General features: G+C 30.4%; 1 protein-coding gene across 1 annotated transcript in view; it reads right to left on the reverse strand.

Annotated features, from left to right (window-relative positions):
• Positions 1 to 469: 469 nt before the first annotated feature.
• The window catches only part of LOC136974876 (uncharacterized), a 62,197-nt gene continuing 37,444 nt past the window's right edge, over positions 470 to 25,222 (reverse strand). The window contains exons 6-12 of the mRNA XM_067269851.1: positions 24,218 to 24,361; positions 21,663 to 21,802; positions 20,878 to 20,959; positions 19,564 to 19,669; positions 13,962 to 14,044; positions 7,183 to 7,456; positions 470 to 709 (exon numbers count right to left, since the gene is read on the reverse strand). Coding sequence (XP_067125952.1) covers positions 615 to 709; positions 7,183 to 7,456; positions 13,962 to 14,044; positions 19,564 to 19,669; positions 20,878 to 20,959; positions 21,663 to 21,802; positions 24,218 to 24,361 — 924 coding nt within the window. The 3' untranslated portion in view covers positions 470 to 614. The remainder of the gene's footprint in view (positions 710 to 7,182; positions 7,457 to 13,961; positions 14,045 to 19,563; positions 19,670 to 20,877; positions 20,960 to 21,662; positions 21,803 to 24,217; positions 24,362 to 25,222) is intronic.

Genomic DNA, 25,222 nt, shown 5'->3' on the forward strand with positions numbered 1-25,222 from the left:
CATCCCCACTGTTTCCTTTCTTCTATTTGCTGGAATCAGAAACGAGCTGCCATTTTAGAACCATAGGTAACATTAACCATATTTTTATTTGTATACATTCAATTTAAAATGTACTAACAAAATATTTTAAGAAATAGATTAATAGAACATGGAAACAATATATATATTATCTACTGGCAATTATTTAAACAGTTGAAACAAGAAAATTAATTAAAATTTTGAAATACCTATTTATCTAACCTACCTTAAATTTGAAATAATCAAAGCAACCAATTTTTTTTTTCCCCCGAAATGTAAAAACAACATTCAAATAATTTATAAACAAATTTATTTGAAATTTTATGACAAGAAAAACACAATTATACAATTAACTAATAAATTAACTAATAAACTGACAGTAAGTTTACAAAATTTAAAAATGATCAAAAAAACATTGAAATTTACAATGTGAATAATATTTATCTTCTTATAGATTTAATGCAGTCTTTCATTATACAATACATTTTGATGAAGGAACTATATTACAAGTTTTGTTTATTAATTATAAATATTTATGGAAATAGTAAAAAACTATTTAAAATTCACGAACTTTTCCATCATTTTCTTCGAACTCATTACACTTTTCTGAAGAATTGAAATTTGTATCGAGCGTGCTGTTGCTCTGTCTGATTGCTTTCTCCCAAATCATTACGGAATTTGTTATTTTCTCCTGGAAAGTAAAAATATTTTAAAATTAAAACTAATTAGTAAGTAGATCATTTTACATAAAGATTATTTTTCATAAACTTAAGAAATCATTTACTTATAAGTTGAAGCCAAATTACATCAGGCTGTATTAATGCTACTAACTACTAATTAAATTTCAAGTAATTTGGCCCAGAGGTAGGTGTTAGTTGTTTAGAACATAATACAAAACTTAAGAGTGTTAATTTAAATTCACGTAACATCGTCGCGCATGCATCCTACAATGTAGAAACTGGAATCGGCAAATAGCCGTTTTTAACAAAAAGTTTAGAAATATTGACCAGCATTGTGCATGCACTTAAATTACGTAGCCCAAGGGACTGGATAGTAGTTCGCCCTTCTTTGCTGTTTTGTGGCAGCCTCACTGCCTGAATCTGTTGAATTTTTAGGCAAAATGCCTTACTTTTAACCATTACCCCACACCCTGGTCTGAGGAGACTTATGTAACGATAGGGATGTGGTTTCAAGGTAGGTGTTAGGCTTCCTCTCTTGATAAATTTAATAATTATATTTAAATTAACATTTGATTAATTTAGAAGGTTCTGGATGAAAAGAATTATTAAATTTATCACCAAATGGCACCTAATGCTTACCTCTAGGCCAAATTACTTGAAATTTGGCCTAGAGTACTTATAGTCTTCTCCGCAAAAGAGTAGATACAAGTAAACCTGAGTTGGAAGGACCTATGCCAGATCCTTCCAACTCAGGCCGACTCAAGTCTATTCTTTTGTTGCATGGACTATAGTAGCATTAATATAGTTGATGTAATCTGGCAATTATTTGGCTTTAATCTAAAAGCCAGGTTTGTACATGTTTATATTTGTACACTTATAAGTTAGACAGTTTGAAATAAAACCGAAACATCTTTATATTGAAAAAATATGGAAAAAAATCTTTAATTGTCATTAAAAATATTTTGCATGCTCTTTTTTCAAATATTTTGCAAAGTTAACATACAAACATTTTTTTAGACAAATAAGAATAATACAAATGAAAGTTTTACATGTTTATGTCATCACTTAAAATATTTTAATGTATATGGTCTTACTGACAAATTTTTCTTATTCTAATTTTCTCAGATTACAGTTTTGGAAATTTCAAAATATTACTAATATAAATTAAAAATATGCACTGTAAAATCCTCACTTTTATGATTGTATAAATTTTCTATTGAAAAGCTATACTTTTGTTGGCCATCTCAGTATGGTCAAACTATATATTTTCAGGCTTTTAACCTCAATTTATAACACCACTTATATGAAAAATTAGTGTGCGATTTAAAATAATTTGCTTAACACTTTTCCAACAACAGATAAGGTCATAAAGGTGAGGATACACTAAAACAAAAACTTGCAGCCAAAGCACGTAGACTAAAACGATACAAAGCATGTTCACTACAAAAACAAAAAAATAAATTATTCACAAACAATAAAAAACTCTTCTTCTTTGGTACACAAATTAGTACCAAAACAAACACTGATACACAGCACAGTGGCACATCAACAGAAGAATAACTCAACTTATTGGTCTTCTCTTTGGACCAGTGCTGTTATGCACAATGCTGATGCAGGCTGGATCAAAAAGGAGAACTAAAACTTGCATAACATACCAACTATCCCTGTGCTGAAACAAACACACACGACATTCACTATGCTGTCAACAAAACAAACATCTCAAAGATATATGGCGTAGACAACATTCACAATTTCTGGTACAAAAAGTTTGCATCGCTGCACCAGAAACTAGCTAAACACCTAACACATTTCTTCGTAAATCCACAAGACATACCAAAAATTTTTACTCAGGGCATCATCTATAGATGATGCCCTGAGTAAAAATTTTAACCTGACTAAAAACCACAGACCAATTACATGTCTTCCAACACTCTACAAATTATTGACATCCTGTATCGCAAACAAAACATACAAACATATTGAAGAACATGACATTCTTACAGAACAACAAAAAGGTTGCCTTATAAATCACAGGGGATGCAAAGAACAGTTACTCACAGATTCAGTCATTCTATGGCAAGCACACAAACAACACAGAAACATACACATGGCATATGTAGACTACAGAAAAGCATTCGACAGTGTTCCACACAGTTGGCTGCTACATATTCTACACATGTACAAAATACATCCGTCACTCATTGCATTCTTCCAAAACACTATGCAGCACTGGAGAACAACACTACATCTCAAGGTTCATAACACTTCCATACAAACAAACCAAATTTTTATTAGGCGAGGAATTTTTCAAGGAGATTCCTTGAGTCCTCTCTGGCTCTGCCTAGCCTTGAACCCATTATCCAACATGTTAAACAACACACAATATGGCTACAGTATCAGACATGAAAAAACAACACAGTTTACATTGTCATATCTCATGTACAGTACATGAACGACATAAAACTTTACGCATCCACACAAAAACAACTTCAACTCCTACAAATCACACATTCGTATACCAAGGACATACAAATGGAGTTTGGCCTAAATAAATGCAAAACATTTCACATAGAAAAAGGAATCCTGAAGAAAGAAGATTTTGCACTTGAAAATGGGGACATTATTGAATCCATGGAAGAGGGCGAGTTCTACAGTATTTAGGATTCCAACAAGCCAAACTAACAGAACATGCACAAATAAAGCAAAGATTAATTAAAGAATACCAAAGTAGGTTAAATGCTATTCTCAGAACACAGTTAAATGCAAAACACCGTAGTTAAAGCAATAAACATTGTCATCCCAGTACTCACATATTCTTTTGGAGTTATACATTGGACTCACACAGATCTTGAGCAACTCCAAAGGAAATCATCATCATCATTCACTAAGCATAAACATCATCATCCTAAATCTGCCATAGAAAGACTAACCCTTCCACGTAAAGATGGTGGACGTAGCCTGATTGACATAGTTAACCTTCACTACAAACAAATACAGACACTGAAAGAGTTTTTCTACAAAAAGCAAGAAATATTACAGTTACATAAAGCAGTAACTCTAGTAGACTCAAATAACACACCATTAAATTTACACTCACAACATATGGACACAACACAACATATAAAAAGCATAGACACCGTTAAGCAATCGTAGGCTTGATCAAAAGGCACTCCATGGCAAGCATCCTTATGACCTGGCCCAGAATTTTGTTGACAAAACTGCATCAAACAGCTGGTTAGCTCAGGGAGACCTCTTTGGGGAGACGGAAGGATTCATGATTGCCATACAGGATCAGGTCATAAATACTAAAAACTACAGAAAACACTACAAATCTCCATCTCAACACTGGAAAATAGTAACAACTACTCTTCTAACCTGTTGCCTGTGTGTATTCCCTCTTCATCCAAACTTGTAACTCAAAAAATAGGTTTTTACAAATGTTTTCAAACCACAAACGTTGGTTCTTCCTCAGGTAATACAAATTTCGTTGGAACTGCCGTTCGAATCACTTCAAATTCATCGAAAATACGTTTGAACGCACGTTTCCCATTTACGTCTTAATGAGGCATGTGCCTTTGGTGACCAACTCGGCTATCATAAATTACCGTTCATAAGGGCCTGCCACGCTAGTAAAAGCATAATCACATCTTTATAATTAATGCATTGATTATTCTTAAGGTTGGCTAGGTATATGGTGGCCGCCTCCAGCCATTTGATATGGTGTGGGTGCCGTGTAGTGCAGATAATTTTGGATTTATCAAATTCAGGGAGTACATCAGGATTGGATGCATACGTTTCCAGCAGAGTTGTCTTTCTTTGCCTCTGAATGGCTGGAGGCGGCCACCATATACCTAGCCAACCTTAAGGATAATCAATGCATTAATTATAAAGATGAGATTATGCTTTCACTAGCGTGGCAGGCCCTTATGAACAGTAATTTATGATAGCCAAATTGGTCACCAAATGCACATGCCTCATTAAGACATAAATGGGAAACGTGCATTTGAATGTATTTTCGACAAATATGAAGTGATTCGAATGGCAGTTCCAACAAAATTCGTATTACCTGAGGAAGAACCAACGTTTGTGGTTCGAAAACGTTTGTAAAGACCTACTTTTTGAGTTACGAGTTTGGATGAAGATGGAATACACACTGGTAACAGGTTAGAAGAGTAGTTGTTACTACAGAAAACACATACTCAAAGATACAACACTCACAAATGACACATGCAGAAAATGTCACATCATGCCAGAAACTATACAACACACCACTTCCGGTTGCAAGCTCTTGGCACAGACAGATTATTTACACAGACATAATCAAGTAGCAAATATAATACACAAAGAGCTTGCAAAGAAACAAATTAGTAGACATCCATAAACCATACTACAAATACATCCCACAGACAGTATTGGAAAACAACACACACACAAAATGTACTATGACAGACCATAATCACAGATAAAACAATTTACCACAACAGAACTGACATCACAGTCATTGATAAACACAATAAAATCACATACATTATAAACATATCCATTCCAAACACTCACAATGTACAAAACACACACACTGAAAAAGTCAGCAAGAACACAGAACTCGCCCAGGAAATAAAGCATCTGTGGAGGATGGATAGGGTGCTTATTGTACCTGTTGTTCTCTCCTCTACAGGTGTCATACCACACACACTACACAAAAGCCTGGGCACATTACAATTGAATAGAAACACATACATCACACTACAGAAAGCCACTATATTGAATACATGTCATATTGTGAGAAAATTTCTGAATACAGACACACACACTGATACACTTCTTTAATTTCTGTTTTGGTTATTATGCCTTGACTTTGGTCCGGCATAGTATACAGCCACCAGTGTTAACTGAGTATATCTCACATAACCCAACATAATAATAATAAGCGCAGAGCCCAAATGGTTAGGAGTTGAACGTTGAAATTTGAAACAGAGTACATCATGAGAATGTACACTAAGAAAGAATTTTTCGAAATTCCCCCCACGAGGAAGAGGGAGAGGATTAAAGATTACCCTGAAGAACTCTGCTTCTACTGTACTGTTTTAGATATGGTTTTTAGCATTTTTTCAGATACGGTTTTGAACATTTTTTTTAGACTCATCTAAAAATTCTCTAAATTAGCCACAGAAGAGGGGGACCTAATTATTGCACTCAATAAAAACAGGTAAGATCAGCTATAATCTAATAATTTTAATCTTTGCTATTGTTACTTTTTGCTTGAGCGATGCTAGGCTCATCTGCTAGTTCTATAATAAAAAAAACAAGTAAAATGGGAAGGCCGTATTTGGGACAAGACTATGTATCAGAGACTTACTAAGCGGGATCACTTTGACGCACACGGCGGGTCTCGTTCTCATTCTCCAATCGTCTTTGATATCGCTGGTTTTGAGTGCGATCATTCAAACTTTGCCAGCCATAGCCACGACCACAAGGTCTTCCACGATGCATTTTCATTGAAATTAACATATTGAATGTTGAAATTTCTCTCTGTTGCATGACGCCCTAGGTTGAATTTTTGTCAATGCAAAAATTTCTCATTTTTGAAAAAAATAGTGGTGGCTATTGTATTGTTTGCAATTATTTTTTTATTTTGCACAAATGAAATATATATATATTAATAAATGTAAAAAGAAAAAATAATTATATTTCAGAAGTTAGTTTTAATATAAAATTATAATGACACACCATCTAGTTTCAAAATGTTCCAATGACGAAACGAGATATCTCCGGTCAATCGATCGAAGTTAGCACGTGGCGACCAGAAATATGTGGGGAATAACACGGGACAGGTAAATGGGTTTTTCAAAGATTTGTTTGTCAAAATTTGATTTAGCAACATTTGCTTTTCAAACTTCCCAATGCACGTATTTGTCAAAATTCGATTTCACAATATTTGTATTTCCAACTTACCAACGAGCAACACATGCATAAATCTCGCTCTACTGCATGTTTGAAGAGAGTGTCGCCATTTTGTATTTTATTGTGTTTTGGTTCTCAGTCCCAACTATCTACAAGTCTGAATTTTTGTGTGTGTGCATGATTTGGGCACCTAATACTCTGTGCCAAATTTCAACTCCTGATATGTACAGTACTTCATACCTCTAAGCTGATAAGACAGCAGGCAGTACGATTTTATAAACAAGACAGTCTTGTCAAAAAAAAAAAAAGGAAAAAAACAATTTTTTTTCCTCATCCACAAAACTGTTACTGGTGTAAAACTCAAATAAAAGAACAGTTCCTCACGAACGCTTTTGAACCATAAATGTTAACTTTACCCCAGTGTTGGTTATTGCAGTTATTTAAGACATTTTCTCATTCCTGCATCCTTTTACAGAAAATAATTACATCAAAATCATATAGACTTTCCTTACATGCATATTAATGAAAATAAAGTAAAAAAGTAATTCAGTTTTTAACTAAAATTGATATTAGAAAAACTTACTTTTTTTTATAGCATCAATAGACATTTCAAAAAACTTTGACAAATTTTGTCTTAATTCTTTTTCATGTTCCAACTCCACTTTTAATGTTTCTAATTCATTCTTGAGTAAACAATAATCATTATATGAAACAACTGTTACTTCTTCCACCTCTTCATTGTCAGAACTTTGATTATTGCTTATTAAATTAACTTCAGAAGTCATTGTTTTACTTTTTTTTAATGTATTCTTTGTACTTGATTTATTTTTTGTTTTCGCAGTATTTTCTTTTGGCTTCTAAAAACATTAAATATAGAAAATTTTAATTACATTATATAATGTTATATAGTAAAATTATAAATATGAAGTGATATCATTTTATCTACAATAATTTTAATGATTGCAAAAAACAATGATTAGTGTTAGAACAATGATGAGGCAGTTCTTTAACTTAGAATTAAACTTTATTCTAATCTAAGACTATATATACACTTGTTCACACATCCATAACTTGACACGCAACTGAACAACAGGTTTTTACCTGCCTATAGTTGTCTTATGCAGGGTGTTGCCAGTTCATACACAGTTTGCTATATCGACACTTGCTTTAGTTTAGTATTTCCTAACAATCCTCCCCTCTCGAAGAGACTATGTTTACTTAGTGATCTCTTCGCTAGTTATATGTTTACAGTGGATCAGAAGTGGTGCTCTTAGTATTCAATTCGGATTGTTTGTTGGTGATGTTTTTGTTAACTTTGTAGACCCACTTGCATTTGATAATGGAACTGCCAGAAGGTATGGAACTTAGTTGTTGCCCCTTATGTTTTCTCAGGGATTCCATTTACTCCTCCATGGCAGCCTGCCATTTGGCTGAGTCATTTGATTCCATGGCTTCTTTATATGTTAAAAGCTCTACATTGTCCTTGACTATCTTTTCACCAATTGTGGCAGATTCTTCTATGGTTTTCATTTTATATTCCTTTCTGGGTCTCATCTATTTCTAATATATGATGCAGTATATAGAGCCTCTGCCCAAAAGCTTTCTCTCAATCCTGCTTGAAGTAGCATGCATCTTCCCATTTCCACTAGTGTTCTATTTCTTCTCTCTGCAATGCAATTTTGTTGTGGTGTGTAGCAGGCTGTTTTCTCATGCCTAATCCCTTTCTGTTTCAGGAAGTTCTGAAATTCTCTATTAGTATACTTTGTTCCATTGTCAATTCTTATTGCCTTTATCTTTCTTCCTGTTTTATTTTCATAGGCTAAGTATGTTTTGAATTTCTCAAGAGCTTCACTTTTGTTTTTCACAAAATATATTTCACACCATCTAGAATAATCGTCAATAAACGTAATGAAATATTTTGATCCACTTAATGATTTGGGTCTCATTGATCCACAAATGTCAGTATGAATCAATTCTAATATTTCTCTGCATCTCTCTTCATTTTGCTTCGGAAATGGCGATCTTATTTGTTTCCCTCTAATGCAGATTTCACAGAGGTCAAGTTCTTTTTGTCTTATATTTAGTCCTCTGACCTTTAGGTTGTTGGCCATGTACCATACGTCCCTTTCATTTTAGTGACCTAAACGTTCGTGCCACCTTTTCATTTCATTGACATTTGTTTGAGAGAGTTTAGATTCCTCCCACCTTTCTTTCACATAGTATAGCCTTCCTTCTTCAAATGCTTGCATGTGTATGCTTTTAGTTTTCAGATCCATAACAGTTGCCTGATTCTTTTGGAATAGTACACTGAATCCATGATCAGTTATCCCAACTGACAGTAGGTTGGTCCTTAGTTCTGGTATGAAGAGTGTGTTCTCTAATTTGGCTTGGAATCCTCCCTTTGTTTCAATTATTACATCACCACTTCCTTCGATTTCCGTTGTAGATGAGTTGGCCAAGTTTAATTCACTTATGTGGGATGTTTCGACATTAGAAAATCTTGCATTATCATGACACATGTGTGATGAAGCACCTGAGTCTAGACACCATTTATGATTTTCTTTCCTTTCATTTTCTGTAATATGATTTTCTTTCCATTCATTTGTTATAATATTAACATTATATGACTTCTGTTTTCGTGTTATTAGGCTTATAGTCATAGCTCTGTGTGGTTTTTGCTTGTTTCTGTGCCAGCATTTTCTAGCCTTATGGTCTATTTTTCCACAGTCATGGCATTTGAATGGTCCCTTATTTTCCGATTGTTTCATCTGTTGTTTGCTTATATATAGTGCACCCAAATTCTTTGAGATATCGGTATCATCGTTTCATCTTCTCGCCTCATACTCTTCTATTAGCTTTATTTTGAGTGCGTTTATCTGTATTTTCCATGTATCAAAATTTCTTTACACAGTGGTTCTATTCATACAACTAGTTGACTGGGCACTTTTTCTTTTGCAGACTTTACAATTCTATTTCCTTTTAATTCCCGTAATTTTAGTCTTTGATACTTAATTTTTCATTCCTGGGCCCATAACTGTTGTTAGAACAATGATGAAGCAGTCCCTTAACTTAGAATTAAACTTTATTCTGATCTAAGACTATATATACACTTGTTCCACATCCATAACTTAGCGTGCAACTGAACAACAGGTTTCTTCCCTCCTCAGACTGTCTTACGCAAATGTTGCCAGTTCATACACAGTTTGCTATATCGACACTTTCTTTAGTTTAGTATTTCTTAACAATTAATTTGAGAAAATACTATTTATTATAGTCAAAAAATTGGAAATTAATATTTTTTCCTATGGATTTCCATTCATTTATTTGAAAATTTTAAAAGAAAAAAGCTATTCATTCAAATTTCGATGTTTCATTTTTTTTCATAATTTGTATTCGCAAACATTCTTTCCTAACTAAAATTCTCCTTAAAAATGTAAGTCCTAATGATTGCAACCAATTAACTATATGTTAAACTTCTCTATCTCTAGATCAGGGATGTCCAACCAATCTATCGTAGTATACTTTTAAGATCAGCTTTCTCTGCATTACACATCTCTAGAAACATTATTTTAAAATAAAAAAAATTAGTCTTTTATATGGGCTGTTAAGTAAATATTACATTTATTGTAATACTACTACTACTGCATAAAATAGGGATTGCCAGGATTCCTCTTTTCTTAGCCAATTTCTAATAAGTCCAGTTGGTTGTTAAATATATCATAACATGACTCAATTCAACCCAATTAAATTTATGTTCATATTGCCTTTGCAATTTCTTCAACATTGTGAAAATTTCCTTATCAGTTATTATTGCTAAATAATATTGTAAATCCTGTCATTCCGTACAAATCCGCACTAATTTCACATCCTCTCTTTTTGCAATCCAAAGTTTCACTGCCCAAATGTTGCACAGCATTGACGTATTCAGTGTTCATGTGCGGCTGCTACCCCTCCCCACACAGCCATACTACCAACCATTTTAAATACAGATCTAATAATTTAAATTTTGTTGGTTTATATCATTTACAGTTTATGAGATAAGAGTGACAAATCTTGCCATTTTTTTGGTCACTCTAGTTTTCATAGATCCTTCTAAACTGAACTGAATTTAAAGATATAGTCAGATCAAAAAGGAGCAAGAGGAACAGATGGATTCCACAGTATTTGCAGATTCCCCGACTTTCCAGGTCTGTCCAGATCCTGAGTTAATCATCAACTGGTTTTAGAATACTCAGTGACGACAAATTAATTTAAGCTGAATTTATATTTGAGTATATCTCTTATGATCCGATTTGAAATTTAAATAATTTTAAAAATTAAAAAAATATATTAATTCTTAGTACTTACCAGTTTATTACCTAATTTAAAATTAAATTTTGAGAATTAATTAAAAAATAAAAATTTCTACTTAAGAGAGAAAAGAAAAGAAGAGAATGAATGGTGTTGGAATTTTTATTTTTAGAGAAAAAATTATTTTTTTTTATTGTAATATTCCAAAATTAAATTATAGGAGAAAACACAAACTGTAAAATAATTTCCTTTTTTTGTCCATTTTACATTATATTTATAATAATAAAATAATAAAATATTTTCTCAGTATTAAAAATTTTTCAATTCATTTTAAATCATTTGGTTAATGTTACCTATGGTTCCAAAATGGCGGCTTGTCTCTGATTCCAACAAATAGAAGAAAGGAAACAGTGGGGATGCACGTTCTAACCTAACCTAACCTATTCTAATAAATCACCATAATTATTACCATGTGTGATTTTTTCTAAATCAACGGTCAACTTCGACGAGATATTTAAATTTTGTAGAACAGAATTCCGTTACGCCTGAGGAAGAACCCAACGAGGTTCGAAAACGTTTGCGATTTACAGAGAAAGAGAGAAGAAGCACACCGGTCAAAGGCACTACAGTTGTTGATTCTAATTTATAATTATTACCAACAAAATTATTAGAATAGGTTAGATTAGGTTAGAACATGCATCCCCACTGTTTCCTTTCTTCTATTTGCTGAAATGAGAGACGAGCCGCCATTTTGGAACCATAGGTAACATTAACCAATAATTTATATATTAATTCTTTAAAGAAAACAGAGATTAACTTAATAGAAATTTATTATTTTTATTTATGAAATTTTCAATTTTTGTTTTCACTTTTGCTTATACAGAATTGGCTATTAGAATAATAAATACTATAGTATGAAATTTTAAAACTAATTACATTTATTTAGTTCTTGAATATTATTCTATTTCCATATACAGGTGCTCCCCTACCTACAAACAGATTAAGTACCCAAAGTTTTGTCACAAGTTTAAAAGTTTGTAAGTCAAAAACTAACGTAGAAAATAAACCAACATCTACAAACCTGTACATACGTAACATGCCAACTACTACCGGATTACATTGGGCTATTACATCATGATTATTTAAAATTAATTACTAAATAATTTGTCACTAGAGAGAGGCATTAAGTGCCGTCTCTTATTAGATTTAATAATTATAATTAAATTAAATAATTTAGAAAATTCTGGAAGAAAAGAATCAGCCTGGACTGGGACTCGAACCAGCAACTGAGAAGCAAGAATTCTTGTTTAAATATATCTGGAAGAGAAGATCAAACTGGAGGCTTGAGCAGTATAACTGGCAATGCATCAGTACGGTAAGTGACAGTTGTGGGTTCGAGTCCCTCTCTGAACCGATTCTTTTCTTCCAAAATTTTCTAAATTATTTAATTATAATTATTAAATATAATAAGAGATGGTACTTAATGCCTTCCTCTAGTGACAAATTATTTAGTACAGTAGAGAGTCATTAATCCGAACCCCGGTAATCCGAATCGCTGGTTATCTGAACAATTTTCAGTCGGACTGTGTCGTACTGAATCAAACGTTTTTGATACTAGATTTACTTCTAAAGTATAATTTTCATGTTTTTATATTCTTCAATATATTTATTTTGTTTGTACAAAATAAAGAAATAATTTTTAACAATACAATAGCCTCGATTATTATTATAAAAATTTTCGTTAGGCTTAAAATCGACAAAAATTCAACACGAAGCGACACGCGACGAAGAAAAATTCAACACGAAGCGACACGCAACAAAGAAAAATTTGAACATCGGACAGGTTAATATATTTTTTCGTACATAATTGGTTATCCGAACAAATCACTAATCCGAACAACCCCAGTCCCCAATTGATTCGGATTAACGACTCTCTACTGTAATTAACTTAAAATAATTGCAATATAATCACCTGATCTAATCCGGTAGTTGTTAGAACATTATAAACCTAGAAAGTAATTTGTACAAAGAATAATCACTTATTATTAATGTTTGATTCTTCAATGTACTTAACAGAATATGTTACACTCATTTACCTGTTTGCTACTGCTTAACAGTGGGTGTTTCAAATCAGTTTTTTTTCACCTAATGCACTTAGTTTTATAAAGTCCAATTTAGTTTCCAAAATAATAGAGTAACACTTCTTGTGTTTATCTCCACTTCTAGATTACTATTTTCACATTTTGGATGCATGTTTTGGAACACTAATTGTAGAATTTTATAAAAATTTCAAACAATAGCCAAAAAACTCCATTACTCTGTTACCAACTTTAACACCCTCTCACTGGTGGCAATGGAACCTTGAAATTTGCATGAAAATGAAAAATGAAAATACATGATAGAAATAAGCCCACATTTATTTATTTATTACTGGCCAAAAACAGACTATAATGCTACCCAACAAAATTTAAATTTTAGGCATACAAATGTTAAACTTATGAACAATTTGATTGTAAGTAGGGGAAATAAGCACCTATAAATTATAAATATATAAAATATGTGTATTTTACATGTGTATTATTGTTATATATATATATATATATATATATATATATATATATATATACATACACATACAGGGTGGGCCAGCGAAAACGAAATGACAGAGTGTTCGTGTTCATCCAAGCAAATCGCTCGGACAGATCGATTTTATTCTCGAGGGGACATCTTATGCAATAAACTTTTTGCGAATCTGAATATTAACTAAACAAACATTTCTTTTCGAAATAAATGAGTTTTTAAAATTTTTTGTTGTCTGTTGTATTCAGAATTGCAAAAACTTTGTTGCAAAAGATGTCCCCTCAAGAATAAAATCGACCTGTCCGAGCGATTTGCTTGGACGAACACGAACACTCTGCCGTTTCGTTTTCGTTGGCCCACCCTGTATATTTAATTAAAAGAAAATTTAATTGTATATAAAACTGAATATAATTGTATAAGATATTAAAATTTCTCTCTCTTAATTCGGATTATATAGCTATATATATTATTTTGCAATGAAAATTCACTCACCGAAGAACTTGTACTTGATGTATTACTAACTTTTTTAAATTTCTTTTTTGTATTTGGTGGCAAACAGATCTCATCAATCACATCTGAATGTGGGTATAATTAATGTTAGTCAATTTATAAATAAATAGTCCATAACATAATATTTAAAAAAAAATATACAGAGTTATTCATAAGTCCTTTAAACATTATTAAAAATTTATTATTCATAACAGATACTATATTTTTTTTAACATTAAAATAAAGATAAACTCTCCAAAATTTTTTTTCACATGAGCTCTGCTGTCGTGGCAGATATCTAGCCAATAACCAATTTCCTCCCACACAGGTGTCAGCATATCACAGCTGACCAAGGTCACGGCAATACAGTCAGAAGTTTCCAGAGATTACAAGGAAATGGGGACATAAAAACAGTGTCCTTAATAAATAATGAAAAAGTCACAAGAGGTTAAATCTGGTAACTGGGATGATCAACTCAAGAACGTATTACCATTTTGTCTAGTGCATCCTATCCAGTGTTGAGGCAAATCTTCATTGAGTTATTACACTTTATGATGGTAATAATCTGGACGGCTATTTTGTTGAAAGATGTAATTTCCAAGACAGAAAATGACGTTTCACATTTGCTTAGCACCATATTTGTTACTATTGCCTCCTAGCAACAAATCAGGCAACTATGCATGCATATTATTCATGAAAAATAAAAACTTAGAGTTTAACCTTTATTTCAATGTTAAAAAATTCATTTTGTGTCTGTTGTGTAGTTTATAAATATTAATTTTTTTTGCTTATTTTATAGTCTTATGAATAGCCCTGTATATATATCATAATTATAAATTAAATTAATATTAATTAAACAAATTGTTAAACACAAGATCGTGTTATTAACTCAATCACTTGGCTTTTGACTCCACCTTTATTTAGTTGATTTTCAGTGGTGTTTGCCATTTCTAACAGTAGTTTATTGTCAGTCGTAGAGAAACCGTGTTGTGCTAGATTGCAGTTTCTCTACGACCGACAATACACTACTGTTAGAAACGGCAAACACCACTGAAAATCAACTAAATAAAGGTGGAGTCAAAAGCCAAGTGATTGGGTTAATAACACGATCTTGTGTTTAACAATTTGAATAGCAATCTAGCACAACACGGTTTCTCTACGACTAATTAATTAAACAATTTAGAATAGTCTTATAAGAAAGGATTGGCCCAGAGCAGGACTCAAACCCGCAACTGCCACTTGCATTGTCAGTTACACTACCCAGATCTCAGTCTGATCCCTCATTTCCAGATTTCCAGACATATTTAATTTAGATATAACCATCCTTGTTTGGCTCCATTATAAAATATTGGACTTTGAGATGTTTAATGTATGTTCATAAAACAAATAATAAAGTTAAATCTTCTAACTTTGTCATTTGTCAGGCAGTTTCTGTATTACATAAAATTTCAACACAAATTATGCAAAAATTAAATAATTTGATTTTTTTTACATATTTAAATGTTATTGGAATTTTTTCTACTATAACAGTTCCCAACTGGAGTGCTTTAGCATACTAATGTGCCATGAGATAAATAAAAAGAAATTAAAGTGACAAATTTTAGTTTCTAAAACAATAACAAAATGTACTTTATGTATTATCAACTATATTTCAGAAATTTATACCAAAAAACTATCATAAAAAAAGTATTAAAGAGAGTTTTGTAATTGACTTGTTGATCAGTCCAGTAATATTTAATAATAAAGTATGCTACAGCCTTCACATGATTGTTTAAGTATGCCAAAAGTCCAGAAAGATTTGAAACAACTGCTCTATTATAATAACAATATCAATAATAAGAATATTGAAAATTTTTAACAAGAATTTCCAATATTTGAATTATAACAAGATAAAACAATAAGGTGATTGAGAGACAGACCTGAAGAAGAACTGTAAAACAGATAGAAAATGTTAATCAAAACATTAAACTAGTGCTGGAAAACAAAAAGGTTGGTGTATGATATTGTTAGAATATTCTCCAGTTTCAATTTATTTTCATATTTGCCACTATACAACAGCACTAATTCTATTAATGCACTGCTTCATAATGTCTGTCTGCATTTTTGATTGCATTCATTTAAAACTCAATCATCAGATACAGAAGATATGCAGACAAATACAAAATCACAAATCAAAATTACTGTACAATCAATGTTTTAACAGAAAGATTTAAATTAGTATGCACAGGAATAAAATTTATCAGATATGCATAATGGATAACTCTCTGCTTTAAACAGTTTCATAGGGGATTCATCTTGCTGGTCATCATTCACTTGGCTTGCTATAGTTCAAAAGTCCACCAAACCATTCCAAAACCAAAGTAGTGAGAAGGACATGTACCATATCTATATCAGCATTGTAATATATGCAGATTACTGGGCAAATAATGCTGCATTAATTAAGTCAATTTTGTGCCTGATTCTAATGTGCACTCCAATATAAACATTCAATCCAAAAACTCATATTTTAATTACAGCAAATGAATTAAGGACTAACAGCCTTCTCTATTTTTAGTCAAATTATTTTATATTTAACTATTATAATTAGCCTTAACATAGCTCACAAATTGTTTGGCTTTAACGTGCATCCCAATTTTTGAGACCAGAAAAGTCCAAAATAGGTATGCATTAAAATCAATATTTATCAATATTTATGTTCAAACAAAACAATGTAAACATACCATTATGTTATTTTGTAGGTCTACACTTAAAAATATTGGTAAAATGTTATTTAAATATTATTTATCCTGTTTGTTTTTTTTTGCTATAGAAATGATGTAACTGATGATGTATTTTTTATTTATTGCTACAGTACAGTAGAGCATCGACTATCCAGCTCAATTGGGGACTGGGATTGGTCGGATAACTGAAAAAAACGGATAACCGAAAAGTATGAAAAAATACATTATTAGTATAGTATATTAGTATATCCCATGTAATTAGTATATCGCTATTAACCTACTTCACATTGAATTTTCAATATGTTAAGCCAAACAAAATGTTTTTTAAATAATAATCATTGCTATTGTATTCTTTAAAATTATTTCTTTATTTTGCGCAAAATAAATACAAAAATAGAAAAAAAAATAGAAAATTAAGCCTCGTTTAAATACTGGCCTCCCTTTCATGGTCGAGCCAGTGTTGCCAGCTTAAACATGCAAAAATTTAACAAAAATAGTATTAAAGTAGCCAAGACATAGCCAAATATTGTAGCGTAACATCACTAGCGGACATTTGCATTTGCCGACTAGAACGTGGTCTGTTAACCAATGTGACAGTTGATGGGGGGGGGTCAGACAATTGATGCTCTATTGTAATTTAAAAGAATTGCTAAAATTGTACTTATTTTACCTACTAATTCAACTGATTAAGTTTTTTCTAAACATCTTTATTTTTATAGGAGTTTACAATATATTCTCTATATACAATCCTCCTTTTATGATTTATTTGTCTGCCACTATTTGTCATAAAGTAAACCTTGATTTCCCACATATAATTTCTAACTACTCCAAGAACAGCATATCATTCCTATTTCACTTTGCCATTTTCTCTTCTGTAATCACCAATCACCATGTTCTATCCACCAAAATCAAAGGATCAGCTCAATTGGAAATTTGAACACTGATCAGAACCTAAACCACATTGATGCAATAGTATTTTCCTTCATCTCAGATCAACTACTGTATATACACACACCAATTCTTAAATTTACACATGTGAATTTGTTCAGGATTTTATATATAACTTCTAATTATAATTTAATTTTAATTGAATTTGTAATTATTATTTTGTATGTCCATATGCATAATCAATAAAAAATATTTTTAAAACAAACTTTAAAGTGAAATATAGTTTTCAGATTTGGATAATTTATAAATTATCTGAATCTGAAAACAACTAAAAAACCAGTACAGGTATACCTCGGGTTATGTCGTTTCGAGTTAAGTCATTCTCGATTATATATCATTTGTCAAAAAAAATATATGGAAAAATAAAAATCAAGTTTAGGTAATTTTATTCAATTTTACATGTGTCCGCCACAAATATTGAAGTCGTAATATCACCAGAAAAGCATTAAAAGCACATAAAATCATATTAAAATATATTAACATTTACTGTAAATGTACATAATCATCATAAATCCTAGAGAACAAAATATGAAAACACATGAAATATGAATATCTGTCAAATATAAATGAACAAATGAACAAAATATGAATACAACACAGTGTTGTCATCTTATTTAGCAATCTTTAAGAGTTCAATATTGGCATTTTCCACAATAGTTCCAATATCTACTGTTTGGTGTTGTCGTCAGCGCCACTCGATATTGGTAAATTGAACATAAATTAGTTTATTTTCTACTATTGCAAAAAAATTTTAATAACTGTATTTGTTATTTAACCATACAAAATCATCTTATTTTATAGTGTCTTAGAGCAAACCACATTCACAAATAAAGAGTCCGTGATGTACTGTAAACATGTACATTTATAAGTGTGTACCGGTACGTACACATATTGGTAAATTTAGATTACTTTTTTTCTGTACTATATTAAAAACTAAAATTTGTTTGTAAGCTTAAAATAGATTCTTATTAACCATATATTATTAAAACTACATTTATAAATAAAATACAGAACTGGGAATGGTTATTTGTGGTTTAGTCTAGTGACAAGTAAATTTGACTTAAGTCGTCTCTCCTGGAACCAGTTACCGATGTAAGGTGAGGTATACCTGTATGTTAAACAATTTATGATATAATTAATATCAATTTTAAATAAAGTTACACTTAGTTAAGATTCATTAAAGTTTCAGTCTATAATTTTTGAAAAAACTAATCAATCAACAAATTGTCACTGACATCTTGAAATACTTATATAAATTATTTCAAGACTATGAATGGATGTTACTGCCTGTTACAAAGATAAAATAGCATATTATATGACTATGGCATAAATCAAATCATATTTTATACAGTTTACTAGCATATTTATAAATCTAAATATTAAAAAAAAATATATTTACAGTTTATTAATGTCTTTCTCTACTAATGAAAACGATATGAATAAACTGTAAAATTATATTACAGTACATTTAATCAATAATCTAAATTAAATATACCTGGCAACATATCAAATGACTGATGATGATTTGTATATTACATTAAAAAAAAATCTATTGTTTTCAACAAAACATTTTAAAGAAAAACTTGAAAAATAAATTAATAAACAAAACGGAAATAACACTTAATATACAAAAATTTAGGTTAAGACAGTTTAGTTTATTCATAATCTAAGTTTGGCATCATTAGTGAGCACATATTTATATAAAGATTTAATTTCCAAAAATAAAATTCTAACTATTTTAGATTTTATTTAAGACCTAGGATTAACTGACTGATATTACGACTCGTATTCAGAATTCTAAACTATCATCTGTAGAACATCAGTATCACACTACATTTACTAATTATAGGAAAATGTATTTATAAAAATCTACTACATTTTTATAATTTACTTTAATGATTCAAATAATAGTAAAATTTTTATAAAGAAAAAGTTACTTTTCGTAATTTCATTCTTATAACATTTTTTTCGATGATTTCTTAATCTTTCTTCTAGATATCCACTTGATGATTTATGTTTTTTACCTCTACAAAACCACGTGTGCTGTAATAAAAATATATTTTGTGTCTTGTAAGAAACAATTTACAATATATTTAAAATTAAATTTTCAATTACTGTATTTAATTTAAGATTACTTTTATTACAAATAAATATATTAGATTATACAAAAGTAATCAAAGTATTATTATTTTTCTTTGAAGTATTTTCAAGTTCAAGTTATTCTATTTTCAAGTAAAAATGTTATCAATCTAGAATTCCTTCAGACAACTTGATATAACATGATAGCTCCACTACATGGTGTTAGTATCGGACTAGAGAATATATTTTAAATTAAATAAATTAAAATTGCAGCCTGGTATTGTGAAAATGTCACAATAAATAGCACCAAACCTTCTTTGTAGTAAATTGTAAACAATTCTCCAGTAGTTTATTATCTTGATAATGACTAATGTTTTTGATCCTTCAGCTGGATCTTCTTCAGGTTGAACATAAACATTGCATTTTAAAATTTGAAGAAGATCCAGCTGAAGAATCAAAAACATTAGTCATTATCAAGATAATAAGCTACTGGAGAATTGTTTACAATTTACTACAAAGAAGGTTTGGTGCTATACTTCCACTCCAGTATTAATAAGTGAGAGTAGAACATCACAATAAATAATTGCTTGTTATACTGTATATTATTTATTAATTATACTATGCATTGCCTGCATTCAGGTATAGGACAACAAAAACAAGATCAAGATCAAAAACAAAAGCTAGAAACTGTAAAAGTGTCAATGTAATACTTTAAGCTTCTCAAGCTGTTCTAAAAGTTCTGCCTTCATTCTTGTCTTGCCAGGTGCAACATCAGATAATTACCAGAGGGAGTCTAGAAACAGCACATTACATATATTACAAAATAAGTCTTCACACCTTCAAGAAAACCACTACAACATATCTAATTATGCTTGCACATTTTGCTGAAATGTGGTTGTACTTTTAAATGAATGTATTCTTGTTTCAACCTCACTAGCATAATTAAATTGTAATTCATGGGTTCTTTATAAAGGATTTATTTATTGAAGGAATTCAATTTTATAAATTGTTAAATTTTGAAATTGACTTTGTAAACTATTTCAACATTTATTCAAGAAACTATTACATTTAATAAACTAATAATAAAACTTTTTTTTTCATATTATAAAAACACTACATTTTAAAAAATGCTATTCTATATATTCTGTTTAAAGTAAGTATATAAAACTTACATATCCACCATCTTCATCTTTAAGGAATGGAAAATATTTAATAATGGATGCTGCTAACTTTTCTTTCACATCTCTTGAAGGACTAAAGATAAAGTTATTTCCATTAATTTTATATATACAAATAAATAATATATTTCAGCTATTGAATATTTTTATAAAGAATTATTTTTTTTAAATAACATCATTATATAGATTTACCTTTATGTAAATATTACAAAAAAAAAATACCATTTGTTCTTATAATAAATTTGTTCATTTTAACTGGATTTTAGGTGATAGATACTGTAATATTTACAATAAAAGCACCATTAATTATTTTGATTGACACAGTTTATTTTTCTTAAACCTTGTGGTCCCTGTCAGCGACAATGAAATCAAAGTGGTCCCTGGTCAAAAAAAGGTTGAGAACCACTGACTTAAATAGTCATTCTTCTCACCTATTTAGAACTAAAGATTTCATTAAAATTTATGAAAGATAATTATAGATTAAAATACAATTGAATGCTTTTATTTGATACTTTTATTTTCAACTATTTCTGTCCTATAAAGCAATAAGAGGGTTTTTTTTCCTGTCCATTGTGAATTTGATAAGCCTTACCATAAGGCAGCCTGATAGTGAGGCACAGGACCAAATATATCAACCATTCACAAAAATGTCTGAGGACCTGATCCAGACTCATTGCCTCAGCCACCCAGCTTGATTTTAATGAAATATTCTATTATTGACACATCAGTAAAAGAAAAACCATAATTATTATTAGTCTACATAACAAATTATTACTCACTAAGGTCCAAATCTCTTTACAAGTTCTGCAACTAAAATTCTTGTAAACTTGTATCTGTAATCATTTGTAAGATTTTGTGTATTCAGAAGTTGCAAAACTTCTCTTCCCGAATTAGTCCTTTTAAGAATCTCTGTTATATTCTGCAAAGTTAAATTATTATTTTAAAATCAAATAAAAAGAAAATAAAACATATACATATTACTTAGAATTTTTTTGACAAATTTCCTTTTAATCCAACCAAGAACTTATTTCAGATTTTATTATTCATATATCAGAAATCTAAGCAAGTACAGTAGACACCCCTATAACATGCTAGATACGTTCTGTGTTATATGAATCCATGTTGTAGAAGTCACTTAAATACGTAAGCCAATCACAGCCCGGCACATGTGCAGTTAGGGGCCATGGCTGTTTGTAAGGTTTTCTTCCATAAAATTAATCGATTCTAGACTAATTTGACCCAACATTTCCAAATCATGTATAATTTTTTTGGCTATAATCCATATAAACTATGCTATAAACAAAAAATTGTAGGATTACTTACCGAGTATGCACCATTCGACGACGCCATTGCTTAAGCTTGTTTTCATCACAGAGCGGCTCGTCGAATGGAGGCGCATGTTTCCTGATTGGCAAATTTTTCGCAGAAAAATAACTTAACTTTGGAGACATCATTAATAAAAATATATTTTTTTATGGCCATTGGATAATAAATGTTTTTTAGTAGGTCCAGTGCTTGTTTAAACTCAAGGGTTTGTAAAATATCCACTATTAGTCCAGATTAGACCAATCCCGTTGCAACACGAGTCGGCGATGACGTTTTACCATGTTATACGAGTCTCTTTTAGTGTGTTATACGAACACGATCGCAATTTCTTCGCCGTGTTATACAAATCCGTGTTATGGGGGGGTCTACTGTAAGATCATTATAGAACCGTCCAATAGGATCACACACTATATTGGTATCAGTTTTCTTATTTTCACATATTTTAAAGTGTTATAATTTATATTATTTGTTCGATGTAATTCTGGTAATAAAAAATGTTTATAAATATTTCCTAACTATTATTACAACAGATAATTTTAAAAACAATCCATTGGTTTATTGTCTGCTAGAAAGACAGCATTGACATGTGTCAACTTTTAGGGATGTACTATGTAAACTTCCAGTAATTTATAGCAATTATGAACACGGACAATCAAATTTTGCCCTGAAATGACTCAATAACACCATGTAATAAATTTTTGGGAGAAAATGAATTGGCACATTCATTGTAAAGACATCATTTCGTAAGGATTTTCATAACATTGTGAGAGCAGTTTCAAGTAAATCATAGTAAATGGTAGAACATTTAAAGGTGTATTTAGTACTAGAATATTAGAATTTTTTACTTTACAGAAATTGAGTAAAAAATTATTTTCTTTAACATTATTTCTATGGAGAATTTTTTTATTTTCAAAAATGCATTTGAATCCCTTCTAACCTTGGTAGTAAATAAATAAAATTGGTTAATGAAATAAAGACAATTAGTAGATATTTTTGAAATAGGTGAGGACTTGAACCTTCAAGAGGATGTAGAAAATAATAAAGTTTTTAGGTTATAGGAGAGAAATTGAATTAACATCAATTATTTTTCATTAGAAATATATTTTATTGAGTTTAAAAAATTACAATTTAATCAAAAAGAATTTATCATCATCACATTTTTTAACTTCAACATTAAAAATATCAAGAAGAGAATTATTGAAAGTATTAAACATAGAGATCCTTTTATCACCAACTTTAATGAATTATTTTTCATTCAAAATCATTCCAAAAATTTCCAAACTCCATATTTTTTACTTCCCTCTTGCAGGCATATGTCCTCATCTATCACAAAATATCTAATAATAGTCTTTATTTCATTAACCAATTTTTATTTTATTATCTAGGTTGGAAGAGACTCAAGTACATTTTTGGAAATAAAAAAAATTTACTATAGACACAATGTTAAAGAAGAGCAGTTTTTATATTTTTTTTATTCAATTTCCAGAGTCAAAAATTCTAATTTTCCAGTATTATATGCACTTCAAAATGTTCTATCATTTACTATGATTTAATTGAAACTGCTTTCTCAATGTTAAGAAAAGCCCTAATGAAATGATGTTCTTTCATTGAAAAAATCTTGGCAAGTACCAAAAGTAAAAAGAAAATAATGTTTCAAAATTTTTGTTGCAAATTCCATTGACCCAGGAAATTTATTAGTCACCGTCATTTTTCAAGTACCGAACACGTGACTTTGATTTTATCACTGAGTAGTTCAGCAATGCAACTCTACATAAAAAATCCAACAGATTTTCTCATTTCTCTGCTTACACAATCTCATCATTTTGAATGAAGGTTGCTGATTGGTTAGTTTTAAAAATTTATGACCTAACACATGCTTATTGTAATTTTGGGCAACTATTGTGCATGCAAATACAATATACTGTTTTCCCATGCAAAACTAGATATCTCAGCTAGTAAGAATATTATTGAAAATGAATAAAAATGTTTATCAAATGAATTTACTCACAAAATTCCACAGTTCCTCTGAACGTGTTTCCGATGTTTGTTTAACATCTTCAGTTGCATTTGAAGACTGTAAACATTTATCCTGTGTGTCTTCAGTACATTCACTGAATTCCATTTTATCTGAATCATAATTTAGCTCCTTTTTCTGTAAACATATTAATATGTTTTAAATATTATAACTTATTTTATATTTACTTTGCATTAGTACAAAATGTTTTAATATATATTTTATTGATAAAAGTTTTATACTACAGGGTGGTTATAATTAAAGTTGCTCTACTCAGACCTGTCTAGAGCCTGTTCTCATGGACGTATTTTGATGAAACTCGGTATATATGTTATATGGACCATGGGGAAAAGGAAAATGCAAAAATATTTAGTTCGAATTTTTACCACTAGGTGAATAAATGGGGCAGGAAGAACAAAAAACAAAATGGATGTTTTGAATATGTAATTAATGCAAATGGATTGCACATTGAACAAATGTTGTGAATAAAAACCTTTTTGCATGTTTCCATTTTGTGTTTCTGGTTCTTCATGCACCATTTATTCACCTAGTGGTAAAAATTCACACTAAATATTTTTGCATTTTCCTTTTCCCCCATGGTCCATATAACATATATACCGAGTTTCATCAAAATACTTTCATGAGAACAGGCTCTAGGCAACTTTAATTATAACCACCCTGTACATTGTATATTATTTTAATTTAAATTATATATTACACAATACAAATTTGAAAATAAATGCAATAAAATTAGAAATTAGAAAGAAACTTTCACAATTCAGATTTTACAGACAACACTGTATTTTGAATTGTGATATAAATTTAACATAGCATAACAGATATCAGATGATCTGCCAGATTTATTGGGCTATATCAGACAGGTTGTTTGGTAATGTGAACAGCAGATTAATGGTTTACTATGTATGTACAATATAAAAGGATCTGTTACTTTGAATTTATATAACACATTACATTTTGGAACAAATCACATATAGCACA

Source organism: Centruroides vittatus, unplaced genomic scaffold, assembly GCF_030686945.1.
Source record: "Centruroides vittatus isolate TY-2023 unplaced genomic scaffold, ASM3068694v2 contig_358, whole genome shotgun sequence".
Classification (NCBI taxonomy): Eukaryota; Metazoa; Arthropoda; class Arachnida; order Scorpiones; family Buthidae; genus Centruroides; species Centruroides vittatus.